The sequence below is a fragment of the Oncorhynchus kisutch genome, linkage group LG27, assembly GCF_002021735.2.
Source record: "Oncorhynchus kisutch isolate 150728-3 linkage group LG27, Okis_V2, whole genome shotgun sequence".
NCBI lineage: Eukaryota > Metazoa > Chordata > Actinopteri > Salmoniformes > Salmonidae > Oncorhynchus > Oncorhynchus kisutch.
In genome coordinates this window covers 39860660-39881282 of record NC_034200.2, presented here as the reverse complement: position 1 = coordinate 39881282, position 20623 = coordinate 39860660, and the positions used below count along the sequence as shown (strand labels likewise).

At 43.9% G+C, this 20623-nt stretch overlaps 1 protein-coding gene across 1 annotated transcript; it reads left to right on the top strand.

The window, feature by feature from the left end:
• Positions 1–8555: 8555 nt before the first annotated feature.
• Positions 8556–20297, top strand: LOC109882478 (gamma-crystallin N-B-like). Its single transcript, XM_031806906.1, has 4 exons — positions 8556–8668; positions 16860–17108; positions 18077–18222; positions 19837–20297. Exons 1-4 carry the CDS (start codon positions 8648–8650, stop codon positions 19970–19972), a joined length of 552 nt encoding a protein of 183 aa, XP_031662766.1. The 5' UTR covers positions 8556–8647; the 3' UTR covers positions 19973–20297.
• The last annotated feature ends 326 nt before the right edge of the window (positions 20298–20623 follow it).

Here is a 20623-nt window from a genome sequence, read left to right as displayed (position 1 = left end):
TTCCTTAAGTCAAACTTTCACTTAGAGCCCGATTCAATCTGATCCGCTTCAGCCGACGTCCGAATACCTGACGTTTTGACGTTGTTGGTGAAACTGCGTTAGAGCTGTCAAATTCACAAGCGCCTTTCGTCATTACACCTAGCTGTATGTTTTAACTAGGACTCCTCACCAGGCTAGCTTCGTCCTCGTGTGGGTACTAGCAAGCTAGGTAGTGCTAGGTAACAACAGCCAATCCAGTAGAGTCTGGAAGCTATAGTGACCTTCGATTGGTCAAGCGTCCAGCGACGTTGCAGAGTATTTGCATAAAGTTCATTGGTCCGGCCCTCTCCCATGCTCGCACCACTCAACGGTCCCCACGCCCACTTTGCTTCTCTTCCAATTGGAAATCAATGGTTTCATTTTCATCACCCACATCATCTTCAGTTAATGGCCTGTTTATACTAGGAAGTGGAATCGCACGGTGAAACATCAGAAGCAATTCACTTTCAATGGAAGGAAAGCAGGAGAAGCGGAGAGGGACCGAGCATGGGAAAGGGAGCTGAACGAGGCGGGACTAAAGTTGGGGAAAGGTGAACTTTATTCAAATCCTCCACGATATTGTGACGTAAGTGACCAATCGAAGCTCACCATAGCTTCCAACCCTTAATGGGTTGGCTGACAATGGCTGTTGATACCAGAGGAGGCTGGTGGGAGGAGCTATAGGAGGACAGGCTCATTGTAATGGCTGGAGTGGAATCAATGGAACGGTATCAAACATATGGAAACCACGTTTGACTCCAGCCATAACAATAAGCCTGTCTTCCTATAGCTTCTCCCACCAGCCTCCTCTGGTTGATATGTAGCATCACCTAGCTTGCTTTTGGCTGAATGTAGTCACATTAAGAGAAATTCCATCGCAGCCTTGTTGACCAATAGGAACACTGGAATGTGAGATGGAATCTACACCTCCAATAGGAACACTGGAATGTGAGATGTAATCTACACCTCCAATAGGAACACTGGAATGTGAGATGTAATCTACACCTCCAATAGGAACACTGGAATGTGAGATGTAATCTACACCTCCATTAGGAACACTGGAATGTGAGATGTAATCTACACCTCCAATAGGAACACTGGAATGTGAGATGTAATCTACACCTCCAATAGGAACACTGGAATGTGAGATGTAATCTACACCTCCAATAGGAACACTGGAATGTGAGATGTAATCTACACCTCCATTAGGAACACTGGAATGTGAGATGTAATCTACACCTCCATTAGGAACACTGGAATGTGAGATGTAATCTACACCTCCGTTAGGAACACTGGAATGTGAGATGGAATCTACACCTCCGTTAGGAACACTGAAATGTGAGATGGAATCTACACCTCCATTAGGAACACTGGAATGTGAGATGTAATCTACACCTCCATCAGGAACACTGGAATGTGAGATGTAATCTACACCTCCAATAGGAACACTGGAATGTGAGATGTAATCTACACCTCCATTAGGAACACTGGAATGTGAGATGTAATCTACACCTCCAATAGGAACACTGGAATGTGAGATGTAATCTACACCTCCATCAGGAACACTGGAATGTGAGATGTAATCTACACCTCCAATAGGAACACTGGAATGTGAGATGTAATCTATACCTCCAATAGGAACACTGGAATGTGAGATGTAATCTAAACATCCAATAGGAGGATAGAAATCCTCATTATTCTGTTTTTAACTATTTTTGATTTAAGCATCTTTATTTCTATCGTAGCCAACACTTTCTCCTCCTGAACTCTTTCTGGCTTTGTGACAATGATCGTAAGAGCAGCTGCTCACCGATTTCACAGTTCCAACTCAGTTCCACCATCTCCAAAACATCAGCTATGCTGGTGTCGTCTGTCGCCGTTTTAACGCCTGATCTGATTGAATCTAGGCCTCAGTCTCCCATTGACATCAATGCACGACTAAGTGGAAATTCAACTGAAGTGGAAGTCAGGAGTTTGCTCTTTAGACACATTTTCTGATTCATTAGAGATGTTCCTGTCTCCAATACACAGCTCTTTATTTTTAGACTTCACTTACCCCCTCCCCCCCCCCCGTTGTCAGTCGGATGTTATTTTTTTCCTAGCTGTTATTGGCATCAGCACCCCCCCAAAAAAAAATCTACATCCCATTTGCTAATGTTAAAAATAGTGTACAAATGTTTTTGTTTTTTTCATTGTAGTCATTAAAGTGTACAGTTACAATGTATTTCAGGAGTGTACGTTGTATCATTCCAATAATGATGATTGATAATCTTTGATTCAGATTCAATCATTTTACAAAATAGATTTAGCCTACCCAAAAATTTAAGCTCAAAGCAACAAAAGCGTTTGGTTTATTTTATGTCAAATAATTGTTGATAAATTAGAATGTTGATGTGATGGTAGGATCCCACTGGGCACACACGTCAATTCAATGTTTATTCCACGTGGAAATCACGTTGATTCAACCAATGTGACACACAGCAGAAAGACTGTCTGTTACAGCAGACAGTCTCAGAGTAGCTGGCCAATGCTGACACACAGCAGAAAGACTAGAATGTGATGCACTTGTCAGTGTCACAACACTTCATGTTGATGTAAGCATTATCCACAGCTCAGTGCTGATCTAGGATCAGGTCTTCATTATCCACAGCTCAGTGCTGATCTAGGATCAGGTCTTCATTATCCACAGCTCAGTGCTGATCTAGGATCAGGGCTTCATTATCCACAGCTCAGTGCTGATCTAGGATCAGGTCTTCATTATCCACAGCTCTGTGCTGACCTAGGATCAGGTCTTCATTATCCACAGCTCTGTGCTAATCTAGGATCAGGTCTTCATTATCCACAGCTCAGTGCTGATCTAGGATCAGGTCTTCATTATCCACAGCTCTGTGCTGATCTAGGATCAGGTCTTCATTATCCACAGCTCAGTGCTGATCTATGATCAGGTCTTCATTATCCACAGCTCAGTGCTGATCTAGGATCAGGTCTTCATTATCCACAGCTCAGTGCTGATCTATGATCAGGTCTTCATTATCCACAGCTCAGTGCTGATCAGGTCTTCATTATCCACAGCTCAGTGCTGATCTAGGATCAGGTCTTCATTATCCACAGCTCTGTGCTGACCTAGGATCAGGTCTTCATTATCCACAGCTCTGTGCTAATCTAGGATCAGGTCTTCATTATCCACAGCTCAGTGCTGATCTAGGATCAGGTCTTCATTATCCACAGCTCTGTGCTGATCTAGGATCAGGTCTTCATTATCCACAGCTCAGTGCTGATCTATGATCAGGTCTTCATTATCCACAGCTCAGTGCTGATCAGGTCTTCATTATCCACAGCTCAGTGCTGATCTAGGATCAGGTCTTCATTATCCACAGCTCAGTGCTGATCTAGGATCAGGTCTTCATTATCCACAGCTCTGGGCTGATCTAGGATCAGGTCTTCATTATCCACAGCTCTGTGCTGATCTAGGAACAGGTCTTCATTATCCACAACTCTGGGCTGATCTAGGATCAGGTCTTCATTATCCACAGCTCAGTGCTGATCAGGTCTTCATTATCCACAGCTCTGGGCTGATCTAGGATCAGGTCTTCATTATCCACAGTCAGTGCTGATCTAGGATCAGGTCTTCATTATCCACAGCTCAGTGCTGATCTAGGATCAGGTCTTCATTATCCACAGCTCTGGGCTGATCTAGGATCAGGTCTTCATTATCCACAGCTCTGGGCTGATCTAGGATCAGGTCTTCATTATCCACAGCTCAGTGCTGATCTAGGATCAGGGCTTCATTATCCACAGCTCTCGGCCTGTATTCATAAAGCATCTCAGAGTAGGAGTGCTGATCTAGGATCAGTCCATATAATGTATTATGATATAAAACTGCACCTCTACTCCGTTGGTGAATATGGGCACAGAACTTGTGTGTGACATCCAATGCTGCTTTTCAAGTAATGCATAAGCACGACATTAATATTTAGTCAAGTCCGCTTTCAATATTTAGGCTTTAGCTCAGCAGGCTAACATCTAGTGACACACAGATGACCTCAGTTTCGAACACGGTCAGTCACAGTACTTACATGGTGCTCTGAAGAAGTTGGCGGGCCGCACAACCGTCCTTCCCTGGTGGACATGTTTCCACTGTCACCTTGTAGTCTCCTCCTGCCTTAGGTGGCACACAGCGCAGACAGACCAGTGCTTCACCTAGGGGACGACCGCACCATATCACTGGGTTAGGAAAACCATAGAACTATAGCAACGTTATAGGAACACTAGAATGTACATTGGCCATGGGTCGGCCATATTGGTCAGGGAGTCATTGGTAAAAGATTAGGATTGCCAATCAGCAGGAAGGGGAAACTCTGAAACTCTTGAGTTCAAATGAAGTTATTTGCATAGAGTTTTCTATTCTGATACTTTCCAAGTGGAAAACGAGTTCTGACATGAATGCAACATACGAGACAGTTCCAGAGCCTCACCAACACCACAGGACAGGAGGGGTTAAAAGACGGTGTTTACTAGACGGACCCACCACTAGCCAACACCAGGGCTAGAGCCACAGCCCATATCACTATCTTCATCTCGCTGACGATGTGTCAACCTGAGAAGAGAGAACAGTCCGTGATCTTTAAACATTGCGATTAACTTGGATGAACTATTTCATCTGAGGTAAAGCCACGAGGTATAAAGTCATATAAACCTTATTGTGGAGCCTGTAGTAAAGCCCAGCGTCGTCCGGGTTTGGCTGGTGTAGGCTGTCATTGTAATAAAGAATTTGATCTTAACTGACTTGTCTAGTTAAATAAAAGTTTTTTTTTTTAAACAAGTGGAACTATATACAGGGGGTACCGGTACAGAGTCAATGTGGAGGCTATATACAGGGGGTACCGGTACAGAGTCAATGTGGAGGCTATATACAGGGGGTACCGGTACAGAGTCAATGTGGAGGCTATATACAGGGGGTACCGGTACAGAGTCAATGTGGAGGCTATATACAGGGGGTACCGGTACAGAGTCAATGTGGAGGCTATATACAGGGGGTACCGGTACAGAGTCAATGTGGAGGCTATATACAGGGGGTACCGGTACAGAGTCAATGTGGAGGCTATATACAGGGGGTACCGGTACAGAGTCAATGTGGAGGCTATATACAGGGGGTACCGGTACAGAGTCAATGTGGAGGCTATATACAGGGGGTACCAGTACAGAGTCAATGTGGAGGCTATATACAGGGGGTACCAGTACAGAGTCAATGTGGAGGCTATATACAGGTTGTTACGGTACAGAGTCAATGTGGAGGCTATATACAGGGTTTTACGGTAAAGAGTCAATGTGGAGGCTATATACAGGGTGTTACGGTAAAGAGTCAATGTGGAGGCTATATACACGGCGATCCGGTACAGAGTCAATGTGGAGGCTATATACAGGGTGTTACAGTAAAGAGTCAATGTGGAGGCTATATACAGGGGGTACAGGTACAGAGTCAATGTGGAGGCTATATACAGGGGGTACCGGTACAGAGTCAATACGGAGGCTATATACCGGGGGTACCGGTACAGAGTCAATGTGGAGGCTAAATACCGGGGGTACCGGTACAGAGTCAATGTGGAGGCTATATACAGGGTGTACCAGTACAGAGTCAATGTGGAGGCTATATGCAGAGTCAATATGCAGGCTATATACAGGGGGTACCAGTACAGAGTCAATGTGGAGGCTATATGCAGGGGGTACCGGTACAGAGTCAATGTGGAGGCTATATACAGAGTCAATGTGCAGGCTATATACAGGGGGTACCAGTACAGAGTCAATGTGGAAGCTATATGCAGGGGGTACCGGTACAGAGTCAATGCGAAGGCTAAATACAGGGGATACTGGTACAGAGTCAATGTGGAGGCTATATACAGGGGGTACCGGTACAGAGTCCATGTGGACGCTATATACAGGGTGTTACAGTACAGAGTCAATGTGGAGGCTATATACAGGGTGTTACGGTACAGAGTCAATGTGGAGGCTATATACAGGGGGTACCGGCACAGAGTCAATGTGGAGGCTATATACAGGGTGTATCGGTACAGAATCAATGTGGAGACTATATACAGGGGGTACCGGTACAGAGTCAATGTGCGGGGGTACAGCTTAGTCAAGGTAATTTGTAAAGTGACCACTTGTTAAGGATCTGGGGACTCATGCAAAATCTTTTCAGCCTCCTAAGGGGGAAAAGGTGTTGTCGTGCCCTCGTTCAAAACTGTCTTGGTGTGTTCAGAACATGAAAGATCCTTAGTGATGTGGACACCGAGGAACTTTACACTCTCGACCTGCTCCACTACTGTACAGCCTCATGTAGTCCACGATCTGTTCATTTGTCTTGCTGACATTGAGGGAGAGGTCATTGTCCTGGCACCACACTGCCAGGTGTGTCTTAGCGTTGTCTGTGATCAGGGCTACCACTGTTCTGTTGTCAGCAAACTTAATGATGGTGTTGGAAAAGTGCTTGGCCACACAGTCATGGGTGAACAGGGAGTACAGGAGGGGACTAAGTACACCCCTGAGGGGCCCCAGTGTGAGGATCAGCATTGCAGATGTGTTGTTACCTACGTTTATCACCTAGGGGGGCGGCCCGTTTCCCAGGAGAGTAGGGAGGGTTTAGGGATAAAGGAGGGGTTAGGGGTTAGGGAGGAGGGAGGGGTTAGGGAGTAGGGAGGGGTTAGGGAGTAGGGAGGGGTCATGGAGAAGGGAGTAGGGAGTAGGAAGAGGTTAGGGAGTAGGGAGGGGTTAGGGAGTAGGGAGGTGTTAGGGAATAGGGTGGGGTTAGGGAGTAGGAAGGGGTTAGAGAGTATGGAGGGTTTAGGGATAAAGGAGGGGTTAGGGAGAAGGGAGGGGTTAGGGAGAAGGGAGGGGTTAGGGAGTAGGGAGGGGTTAGGGAGTAGAGAGGGGTTAGGGAGAAGGGAGGGGTTAGGGATAAGGGAGGGGTTAGGGAGGGGTTAGGGAGTAGGGAGGGGTTAGGGAGTAGGGAGGGGTTAGGGTGTAGGGAGAGGTTAGTGAGTAGGGAGGGGTTAGGGAGTAGGGAGAGGTTAGTGAGTAGGGAGAGGTTAGGGAGTAGGGAGAGGTTAGGGAGTAGGGAGAGGTTAGTGAGTAGGGAGGGGTTAGGGAGTAGGGAGGGGTTAAAGTGTAGGGAGGGGTTATGGAGTAGGGAGAGGTTATGGAGTAGGGAGGGGTTAGGGAGAAGGGAGGGAGTAGGGAGGGATTAGGGAGTAGGGAGAGGTTATGGAGTAGGGAGGGGTTAGGGAGAAGGGAGGGGTTAGGGAGTAGGGAGGGATTAGGGAGTAGGGAGAGGTTAGGGAGTAGGGAGAGGTTAGGGAGTAGGGAGAGGTTAGGGAGCAGGGAGGGGTTAGGGAGTAGGGAGAGGTTAGGGAGGAGGGAGAGGTTAGGGAGAAGGGAGGGGTTAGGGAGTAGGGAGTAGGGAGAGGTTAGGGAGTAGGGAGAGGTTAGGGAGCAGGGAGGGGTTAGGGAGTAGGGAGAGGTTAGGGAGGAGGGAGAGGTTAGGGAGTAGGGAGAGGTTAGGGAGTAGGGAGGGGTTAGGGAGTAGGGAGGGGTTAGGGAGAAGGGAGAGGTTAGGGAGTAGGGAGGGGTTAGATAGTAATACTGTAACCCTGTAACACTGTAATTCTGATCTCAAGGCCATCAGACTGTTAAACAGCCATCACTAGCATAGAGAGGCTGCTGCCAACATACAGACTCAAATCACTGGCCACTTTTATAAATGGATTTAACAAAGGTATCACTAGTCACCTTAAATAACATCACTTTAATAATGTTTACATCCTACATATCTCATATGTATATACTCTATACCATCTACTGCATCTTGTCATGTGTATGTGACCAGTAACAGTTGATTTGCATTTGACAATGTAACCCCGTAATACTGTCTACCCTGTATCTATACATTCACTCAGACCACACACACACACACACACACACACACGGACACGAACATACCACAACAAACACACACACACACACACACACACACACACACACACACACACACACACACACACACACACACACGGACACGAACATACCACAACAAACACACACACACACACACACACACACACACACACACACACACACACGGACACGAACATACCACAACAAACACACACACACACACACACACACACACACACACACACACACACACACACACACACACACGGACACGAACATACCACAACAAACACACACACACACACACACACACACCACAACACTCTCCACACCATCAACACACACCATACCATCAACAGACATCACAACACACAGTACACCCCTCAAATCCCAATCAAAGCAGAATGTCCCACCCCTGCCATTGTCCAGGACCCCCACTAAGCCAAAGTCCACTATCAGCAGTGTGACATGTAAGAGAAAGTGTCCATGGTGCAGAATTTCTTTACACCCTTTCATTGTGGGGCCATTATGTTGACCTGGTGATACCTCTCCTCTCCCTATTGGCCATATGTATCAGGTGGTCAGCCTCTCCTCTCCCTATTGGCCATATATATTAGGCAGTCCACATCTTTCCACTCTCACACTGTGGGACAAACGTGGACAACAAACGGTGGACAAAATGTCGCAGTACTCAGGCAAGGTGAGTAGATAGCTATCGAACCTGGAAGCTATACATACAGTATACAGCTATACATACAGCTATACATACAGTATACAGCTATACATACAGCTATACATACAGTATACAGCTATACATACAGTATAGAGCTATACATACAGTATAGAGCTATACATACAGTATAGAGCTATACATACAGCTATACATACACTATACAGCTAAACATACAGTATACAGCTATACATACACTATACATACAGTATACAGCTATACATACAGTATACAGCTAAACATACAGTATACAGCTATACATACAGTATACATCTATACATACAGTATACAGCTAAACAGCTATACATACAGTATACATCTATACATACAGTATACAGCTAAACAGCTATACATACAGTATACAACTATACATACAGTATACAGCTATACATACAGAATACAACTATACATACACTATACATACAGTATACATACACTATACATCTATACATACAGTATACAGCTATACATACAGTATACAGCTATACATACAGTATACAGCTATACATACAGTATACAACTATACATACAGTATACAGCTATACATACAGTATACAACTATACATACAGTATACAGCTATACATACAGTATACAGCTATACATACAGTATACAGCTATACATGCAGAATACAACTATACATACAGTATACAACTATACATACAGTATACAGCTATACATACAGTATACAGCTATACATACAGTATACAGCTATACATACAGTCTACAACTATACATACAGCTATACATACAGTCTACAACTATACATACAGTATACAACTATACATACAGCTATACATACAGTATACAGCTAAACAGCTATACATACAGTACACAGCTATACATACAGTATACATACAGAATACATCTATACATACAGTATACAGCTAAACAGCTATACATACAGTACACAGCTATACATACAGCTATACATACAGTATACATCTATACATACAGTATACAACTATACATACAGTATACATCTATACATACAGCTATACATACAGTATACATCTATACATACAGTAAACAACTATACATACAGTATACATCTATACATACAGTATACAACTATACATACAGTATACAGCTATACATACAGTATACAGCTATACATACAGTACACAGCTATACATACAGTATACAGCTATACATACAGTATACAGCTATACATACAGTATACAACTATATATACAGTATACAACTATACATACAGTATACAGCTATACATACAGTATACAGCTATACATACAGCTATACATACAGTATACAGCTATACATACAGTATACAGCTATACATACAGTATTCAACTATACATACAGTATACAGCTATACATACAGTATACAGCTATACATACAGTATACATACAGTATATAGCTATACATACAGTATACAACTATACATACAGTATACAGCTATACATACAGTATACAGCTATACATACAGTATACAACTATACATACAGTATACAACTATACATACAGTATACAGCTATACATACAGTATACAGCTATACATACAGTATACAACTATACATACAGTATACAGCTATACATACAGTATACAGCTATACATACAGTATACAGCTATACATACAGTATACAGCTATACATACAGTATACAACTATACATACAGTATACAGCTATACATACAGCTATACATACAGTATACAGCTATACATACAGTATACATACAGTATACAGCTATACATACAGTATACAGCTATACATACAGTATACAGCTATACATACAGTATACAACTATACATACAGTATACAGCTATACATACAGTATACAGCTATACATACAGCTATACATACAGTATTCAGCTATACATACAGTATACAGCTATACATACAGTATACAGCTATACATACAGTATACATACAGTATACAGCTATACATACAGTATACAGCTATACATACAGTATACAGCTATACACACAGTATACAGCTATACATACAGTATACAGCTATACATACAGTATACAGCTATACATACAGTATACAGCTATACATACAGCTATACATACAGTATACTGCTATACATACAGTATACAGCTATACATACAGTATACCGCTATACATACAGTATACAGCTATACATACAGTACACAACTATACATACAGTATACATACAGTATACAGCTATACATACAGTATACATACAGTATACAGCTATACATACAGTATACAGCTATACATACAGTATACAACTATACATACAGTATACAGCTATACATACAGTATACAGCTATACATACAGTATACAACTATACATACAGCTATACATACAGTATACAGCTATACATACAGTAAACAACTATACATACAGTATACAGCTATACATACAGTATACAGCTATACATACAGCTATACATACAGTATACAGCTATACATACAGTAAACAACTATACATACAGTATACAGCTATACATACAGTATACAGCTATACATACAGTATACCGCTATACATACAGTATACAACTATACATACAGTATACAGCTATACATACAGTATACAGCTATACATACAGCTATACATACAGTATACAACTATACATACAGTATACAACTATACATACAGTATACAGCTATACATACAGTATACAGCTATACATACAGTATATAACTATACATACAGTATACAACTATACATACAGTATACAGCTATACATACAGTATACAGCTATACATACAGTATACAGCTATACATACAGCTATACATACAGTATACAACTATACATACAGTATACAGCTATACATACAGTATACAGCTATACATACAGTATACAACTATACATACAGTATACAGCTATACATACAGTATACAGCTATACATACAGTATACAGCTATACATACAGTATACACACAGTATACAGCTAAACATACAGTATACAGCTATACATACAGCTATACATACAGTATACAGCTATACATACAGTATACAGCTATACATACAGTATACAACTATACATACAGTATACAGCTATACATACAGTATACAACTATACATAGTGTATACAACTATACATACAGTATACAGCTATACATACAGTATACAGCTATACATACAGTATACAGCTATACATACTGTATACAACTATACATACAGTATACAGCTATACATACAGCTATACATACAGTATACAGCTATACATACAGTACACAACTATACATACAGTATACAGCTATACATACAGCTATACATACAGTATACAGCTATACATACAGTATACAGCTATACATACAGTATACAGCTATACATACAGCTATACATACAGTATACAGCTATACATACAGTATACAGCTATACATACAGTATACAGCTATACATACAGTATACAGCTATACATACAGTATACAGCTAAACAACTATACATACAGTATACAGCTATACATACAGTATACAGCTATACATACAGTATACAGCTATACATACAGTATACAACTATACATACAGTATACAGCTATACATACAGTATACAGCTATACATACAGTATACAGCTATACACACAGTATACAGCTAAACATACAGTATACACACAGTATACAGCTAAACATACAGTATACAGCTAAACATACAGTATACAGCTAAACAGCTATACATACAGTATAGAGCTAAACAGCTATACATTGAGCTATACATTCAGGTCTCTCCAGAGATGTTAGATCGGGTTCAAGTCTGGCCTCTGGCTGGGCCACTCAAGGACATTCAGTGACTTCTCCCAAAGCCACTCCTGCTTTGTCTTGGCTGTGTGCTTAGGGTCGATGTCCTGTTGGAAGGTGAACCTTCGCCCCAGTCTGAGGTCCTGAGCGCTGGAGCAGATTTTCATCAAGGATCTCTCTGTACTTTGCTCCGTTCATCTTTCCCTCGATCCTGACTAGTCTCCCAGTTCCTGCCGATGACAAACATCCCGACAGCATGATGCTGCCACCACCATGTTTCACCGTAGGGATGGTGGCTGATTTCCTCCAGACGTGACGCTTGGCATTCAGGCCAAAGAGTTCAATCTTAGTTTCATCAGATCTGATAATCTTCTTCTCATGGTCTGAGAGTTCTTTAGGTGCCTTTTGGCAAACTCCAAGCGGGCTGTCATGTGCCTTTGACTGAAGAGTGGCTTCTGTCTGGATACTCTACCATAAAGGCCTGTTTGATGGAGTGCTGCAGAGATGGTTGTCCTTCTGGAAGTTTCTCTCATCTCCACAGAGGAGCTCTGTCAGAGTGACCATCGGGTTCTTGGTCACCTCCCTGAACAAGGTCCTTCTCCCCCGATTGCTCAGTTTGGCGGCCAGCTCTAGGAAGAGTCTTGGTAGTTCCAAACTTCTTCCATTTAAGAATGATGGAGGCCACTGTGTTCTTGGGGACCTTCCATGCTGTAGACATTGTTTTGGTACCGTTCCACAGATATTTGCCTCAACACAATCCTGTCTCGGGGCTCTACGGACAATTATTTTTTACTTTTTAAATCCATTGCAGTATAAGCCTTTAACGTAACAAAATGTGGAAAAAGTCAAGGGGTCTGAATACTTTCACTGTACATACTGTCAGGTTTGGGCAGGTTACATTCAACATGTATTATATTACAGATACTAGTTACCTGTCCAAAAATGTTATCAGTAACGTCTGGATTACCCAAACTCAGTAACGGAATCTGATTACCTTCCGTTACTTTTTTGATTGCTTTCCCCTCAAAAGGCATTAGAAGAAGACAAAAATAGTAATCAATCAAACACATTTGGTGTGTCATCATAGTGATCTCTGACTTGTGGTCAGTCTCGCTCAAGTGGAATAAACCTAAACGTGTGCCTTTTTTCAATGCTAGATTGAATGAACTTTAGAAAGCAGAAAGGTGTCATCTAGTTTTTCTCCCCAGAAAGTCTAAAATATCTGTAATCTGATTACCCTGAATACAGTATCCAGCTATGCATACCGCTATACCAGCCTGGTCTCATAGACTAGACGTAACATACTAAACGTAAATCCGAGACACATCAAATTAGTATTATATGTTACGTTTGGTAACATAAGACAGAAGGTTACTTCAGGCAAAAACGAAAAGAAAAAAAAACGAAAGGAGGGTATAACGCAAACGTCTAGAGTCGCATCACAAACAATTTTAGCATTATAGATAATTATCAACTTTTACTTTTTCTTTAAGAAAATTATAATAATTAGACATTGACACCTAATCCACAGGAGCCTTGCATATTTTCCTTTTAAATACAATACAGTAAAATCTAATACAATACAATACAAATGTATTAATCCCAACGGGGCGATTCATTCTGGGCTGCAGGGTGCTTCAGACAGGACAAATACACTCAGTATAACAAATTCCTGTATACGTTCATTAAAGCATCAGTTAAGGGGGTGTAGTGCAATTTTAAGAAACTGAAAGTTCACGGTAGTCACAGTTGTTAATTAATGTCAGGGCTATACTATCTCTAGAATAGTCTATATGTCTTCCTTATTAATGGTCCTGTTAACCAGGAAGATGGCCTCGGTTACAAATGAGGCCCGGCTCCTATTGGTGGAGCACTTGAGACAGAGCAGGCGGCGGTCAAAAAAGGGAGCAGTTTGAACTGCGGGTTGAGGACATGGGTGCTGTCCCCCAGGATGTCACGGGGCCTTCCTCCTTGGCCTGCTGCTCAAAGAATTAAGCCAGACTTCTGAGAGGCACCTGTGATCTTACTGGAGCCGTTCACAATGGCTTGAAGGCGGATCCACGAAGAAGAAACAGAACGCTTTTGTATGAAGGAACTGTAAACGGTTTTGTGGACGCTGAATGAAGTCAGTTTCCTGAGGAAGTATTGTTTCTGGTGAGATTTTTTGATGATGGCGTCTGTGTTATTCTTTTCAAACTTCAGTGTGTTAAAGAAGATGGTACCAAGATATTTATAATCGTCCACAATGTCTACTTCCTCACCTTGGATGATCACCTAATCCATCCTGAAGTCGAAAAGCATTTCTTTCATCTTGGAGACATTCAACTCCAGCACCGTACAGTCACACCAGTCAATGAAGGTGTCAGAGGAGGGCTGGGACATGGTCCTACTCAGACCCTGAGAGGTGTCAGAGGAGGGCTGGGACATGCTCAGACCCTGAGAGGTGTCAGAGGAGGGCTGGGACATGCTCAGACCCTGAGAGGTGTCAGAGGAGGGCTGGGACATGCTCAGACCCTGAGAGGTGTCAGAGGAGGGCTGGGACATGGTCCTACTCAGACCCTGAGAGGTGTCAGAGGAGGGCTGGGACATGCTCAGACCCTGAGAGGTGTCAGAGGAGGGCTGGGACATGCTCAGACCCTGAGAGGTGTCAGAGGAGGGCTGGGACATGCTCAGACCCTGAGAGGTGTCAGAGGAGGGCTGGGACATGCTCAGACCCTGAGAGGTGTCAGAGGAGGGCTGGGACATGCTCAGACCCTGAGAGGTGTCAGAGGAGGGCTGGGACATGCTCAGACCCTGAGAGGTGTCAGAGGAGGGCTGGGACATGCTCAGACCCTGAGAGGTGTCAGAGGAGGGCTGGGACATGCTCAGACCCTGAGAGGTGTCAGAGGAGGGCTGGGACATGCTCAGACCCTGAGAGGTGTCAGAGGAGGGCTGGGACATGCTCAGACCCTGAGAGGTGTCAGAGGAGAGTTGTGTCATCAGCAAACTTCAGAAGAGGTGCAATAGCCCTCAAAGCCCTGTGGGCATTGAGAGAGCGAGGCTTGTCCTTCTTAGGAACAGGGATAATGGTGGATGTTTTCCTTGGCAGTGGGACCAGACCAACAAAGACTGGAACAGGTGGATTAGGACCTCACTGAGCTGCTCAGCACAGTACCTGACGTTCCTGCCGGTCCTGCCGTCAGGTACCATCCAGTCCCATCCAGTCCATAGTGGTCTCTGATTGGTGGTCATCAGTTGGTGTGTCATCATAGTGGTCTCTGATTGGTGGTCATCAGTTGGTGTGTCATCACAGTGGTCTCTGATTGGTAGCCAGACTGACTCAGGCGGAACAAACTTAAAGTTGTGCCTTTTTTCAATGCTTAATAGAATGTCATTGAGAAAACAGTCAAAATGGAGAAAAACATTCGGAAACGTCTTTTCTGAATTTAAAAGTAATCCAAGAAGTAATCTGATTACAATATTTTTTGCTGGTAACGTAACTAATTACAATTACAGTTTGTTTGTAGTCAGTTACTCCCCAACACTGTTGACTCTTAACCCACAGGAGCATATTTATGTTGCTCTTTTCACACTACTGAGCCCAAACAAGCCAAGCCAAACAAGTTGTAGGGCTGGGAAAACATTACTGGTCTGGCCTGCTTACGTATCCCCAATAGTTGCTGGAACTGGTCTGGCCTGCTTACGTATCCCCAATAGTTGCTGGACACGGTCTGGCCTGCTTACATATCCCCAATAGTTGCTGGACCCGGTCTGGCCTGCTTACATATCCCCAATAGTTGCTGGACCCGGTCTGGCCTGCTTACATATCCCCAATAGTTGCTGGACCCGGTCTGGCCTGCTTACATATCCCCAATAGTTGCTGGACCCGGGCTGGTCTGCTTACATACCAACAATAGTTGCTGGACTCGGTCTGGCCTGCTTACATATCCCCAATAGTTGCTGGACCCGGGCTGGTCTGCTTACATATCCCCAATAGTTGCTGGACCCGGGCTGGTCTGCTTACATACCAACAATAGTTGCTGGACTCAGTCTGGCCTGCCTACGCATCCCCAATAGTTGCTGGAACTGGGCTGGCCTGCTTACGTACCAACAATAGTTGCTGGACCTGGTCTGGCCTGCTTACGTATCCCCAATAGTTGCTGGACCCGGTCTGGCCTGCTTACATATCCCCAATAGTTGCTGGACCCGGTCTGGCCTGCTTACATATCCCCAATAGTTGCTGGACCCGGTCTGGCCTGCTTACATATCCCCAATAGTTGCTGGACCCGGGCTGGTCTGCTTACATACCAACAATAGTTGCTGGAACTGGGCTGGAAAATATACTACCTGAGCTAGCACAGTAGTTGTCAGAGTCTAGGTGATGTGGGTAAGGCAGAGTCAGGCGCAGGCCACAAAGATGAGTAATATCCTCCATCCTGTAGGTCAGACTCTATTTCTACCTCACCTAACTGCCCTGTGTGCTGTCCTCTGTGTCTGTATTCTACCCAGATCTGTTTCTACGAGGGGAAATGCTTCACGGGCAGGAAGCTGGAGATCTGCGGTGACTGTGATAACTTCCAGGACCGCGGATTCATGAACCGCGTCAACTCCATCCGCGTGGAGAGTGGGGCCTTCGTCTGCTTCGACCACCCCGACTTCAAGGGCCAGCAGTACATGCTGGAGCACGGAGATTACCCCGAGTTCCAGAGGTGGAACGCCCACAATGATCACATGGGCTCCTGCAGACCTATCAGAATGGTGAGGTTTAAACGCTAACACTTACGGTAAACCGATGCTGTGGAAACTGATGCGGTAACCTATGCCACCACGGCAACCTGTGGCTTTGTGAATACTGTAGGTTTTTACGGTGCTCATATAGTCATTTTGTAATAAGCTTTGTATTTGCATAGTAACAGAGTTAGGTGGTTACTTCTTAACAGTGTTGTAAGAGCTACTTGACGTGAAGGGTTAAAGTCAGAAGAGGACTAAAGCAGTAGGACAGTTTACGCCCCTCAACCCGCTTTAAAAAGACTGCCACTAGATACGTTATGTAACCCGGTCCAAGACCAGCTGGAAAGTGTGACTGATGTGTAAAGATAAATAGTCAAGCCAGGTGAATTGGCCACTCTAAAGTGTATCTTGGGCACACGCAGACAGACTGACTGACTGGTACATTACAATGTGAGATAGAGAAGACAGACAGACTGACTGACTGTTGAGATGAGGGTTGTTGGAACTTCACCTAAACTTGAAGTCACAGTGATGTAATTTCAGATTTTTCCTCCCCCTCTCCTCTTCCTCCTCCTCTTCCTCCTTTTCATCCTTCTCTCCCCATTTCCTGCTTATCCTCCTCTCCCCCATCTTCTCCTCCACTCCACCCTCCTCCCCATCTCCTCCTCCATCTCCTCCTTCTCCTCCTCCTCCTCCTCCACATTCTCCTTCTCTCCCCATTTCCTCCTTTTCCTCCCCTCCTCCTTCCCCTCCTCCTCTCCCCATCTTCTCCTCCACCCCACCCTCCTCCCCATCTTCTCCTCCCCATCCTCCTCCTCCACTTCCTCCTTCTCCTCCCCATCTCCTCCCCCTTTCCTCCTCCTCCTTCTCCTCTTCATCCTCCTCCTACTCCTCCTCTTCATCCTCCTCCTCTTCTTCATCATCCTCCTCTTCATCATCATTGTCCTTTTCCTCCTTCTCCTCTTGCTCCTCCTACTCCTCCTCTCCTCTTCCAGCATGGAGAACACTACAGGATGGAGTTGTTTGAGGGAGCTGACTTTGCTGACCAGTGTGTTGAGGTGTGTGATGACGTGCCCTTCCTGCAGGGACGCGGTCTGACCAAGAACTGCATCAACTCTCTGAAGGTCTACGGAGACGGAGCGTACGTATCTACTGAATCAACTGCTGCTGACATTTCAATTCAATTCAAGTCAACTCAATTCAAGTCAATTCAAGTCAATTCAATTCAATTCAATTCAAGTCCATTAAATTCATTAATGTATCTCTAGAGCTCCTGTGAATTGTAGTTAGCTGTTTATAAGCACATCCATAAACAGTTTATAAGCATACAGTAAACACTTTATACAGTAAATTATCTACGGTAAGCACTTTATACAGTAAATTATCTACAGTAAACACTTTATACAGTAAATTATCTACGGTAAGCACTTTATACAGTAAATGATCTACGGTAAACACTTTATACAGTAAATTATCTACAGTAAACACTTTATACAGTAAATTATCTACGGTAAACACTTTATACAGTAAATTATCTACAGTAAACACTGTATACAGTAAACTAGCTACGGTAAACACTTTATACAGTAAATTATGTACAGTAAACACTTTATACAGTAAATTATCTACAGTAAACACTTTATACAGTAAATGATCTACAGTAAACACTGTATACAGTAAACTAGCTACGGTAAACACTTTATACAGTAAATTATGTACAGTAAACACTTCATACAGTAAATTATCTACAGTAAACACTTTATACAGTAAATTATCTACAGTAACTACATTATACAGTAAATGAGCTACAGTAACTACATTATACAGTAAATTAGCTACGGTAACTACATTATACAGTAAATGAGCTACGGTAACTACATTATACAGTAAATGAGCTACGGTAACTACATTATATGGTAAATTAGCTACGGTAACTACATTATACAGTAAATTAGCTACGGTAACTACATTATACAGTAATCCCTAACATACAGTGTGACTGGAGATTGTAAAGACTTATATACTGTATATTCTCTTCTCTCCTCCCTCTCATCTTCTCCATCCTGCTTTCCTTTCCTTTCCTTCTCTTCTCACCACTCCCTCTTCTCAACTCTCCCCCTCCTCCTCCCTTCTCCTCTCCTCCTCCTCCTCCCCCTCTTCTCTTCTCTCCTCTTCTCTCCTCCTCCTCCCTTCTCCTCCTCCTCCTCCTCCTCCTCCTCCTCCTCCCCCTCCTCCTCCTCCCTTCTCCTCTCCTCCTCCTCCTTCTCCCCCTCTTCTCTCCTCCCTCTCATCTTCTCCATCCTGCTTTCCTTCTCTTCTCACCACCCCCTCTTCTCAACTCTCCTACTCCTCCTCCCCTCTCCCCCTCCTCCTCCCCTCTCTCCTCCTCCCCTCTCCTCTCCTCCTCCCCCTCCTCCTCCCTTCTCCTCTCCTCCTCCTCCTCCCCCTCTTCTCTCCCCCTCCTTCTCCTCCTCCTCCTTCTCCTCCCTTCTCCTCTCCTCCTCCTCCTCCCCCTCTTCTCTCCCCCTCCTTCTCCTCCTCCTCCTTCTCCTCCCTTCTCCTCTCCTCCTCCTCCTCCTCTCTCCCCCTCCTCCTCCTCTCTCCCCCTCCTCCTCCCTTCTCCTCCTCCTCCTCCTCCTCCCCTCTCCTCCTCCGCCTGCTCCCTTCTCCTCCCCCTCCCTTCTCCTCCGCCTCCCTTCTCCTCCTCCTCCTCCTCCCCCTCTTCTCTCCCCCTCCTTCTCCTCTCCCTCCATAGCTGGGTGCTTTATGAGGAACCTAACTTCCGTGGCCGTATGTATATTGTGGAGAGAGGAGACTACTCTAGTCACGTGGAGTGGCAGGCCCAGAACCCCAACATCCAGTCCATCCGCAGGGTGGTCAACTACTTCTAAACCACGACCCCTTGACCTCTGACCTTAGTCCGAGGGGTCAACCAGTAAAGGGGCACAACTTTACGGAAAACGTTCAGATGACATAGTCAGTTCTATTCGTGCCATTTGCATCTGTAACATTCTGACCGTGTCACCTCACTGAATGTGATGACATCCCAGGTTAGAGAATACATACATAAATCATACATACATGGATTACACGGCGGATGGTGGCGAGATGCAGTCAACAACGTTTACATCACAGGGCACAGAACTGTTTCTTTTATCTTCTAATCCAGTTGTAAAATTATATAACAATTATATAAAAAAGACAGGACCAGGAAAAGATTTGCGTGTTTATTTTTCTACTGAAAACACTATCACCGTCTTCAGTGTTATTTCCATTTTTTGGATGATGATACAAAGATCCTTATTTTCTATTATATAAATATGTATACATATATATACTGTATATACTCCTCCTCCCTCCACTCTCCCCCTCCTCCTCCCTTCTCCTCTCCTCCTCCTCCCCCTCTTCTCTCCTCCCTCTCATCTTCTCCATCCTGCTTTCCTTTCCTTCTCTTCTCACCACTCCCTCTTCTCAACTCAAATATATATATATATTTGAGACGAGGCTTAGTCTTAGTATGTGTTCGAGAAACCGGAACTTAT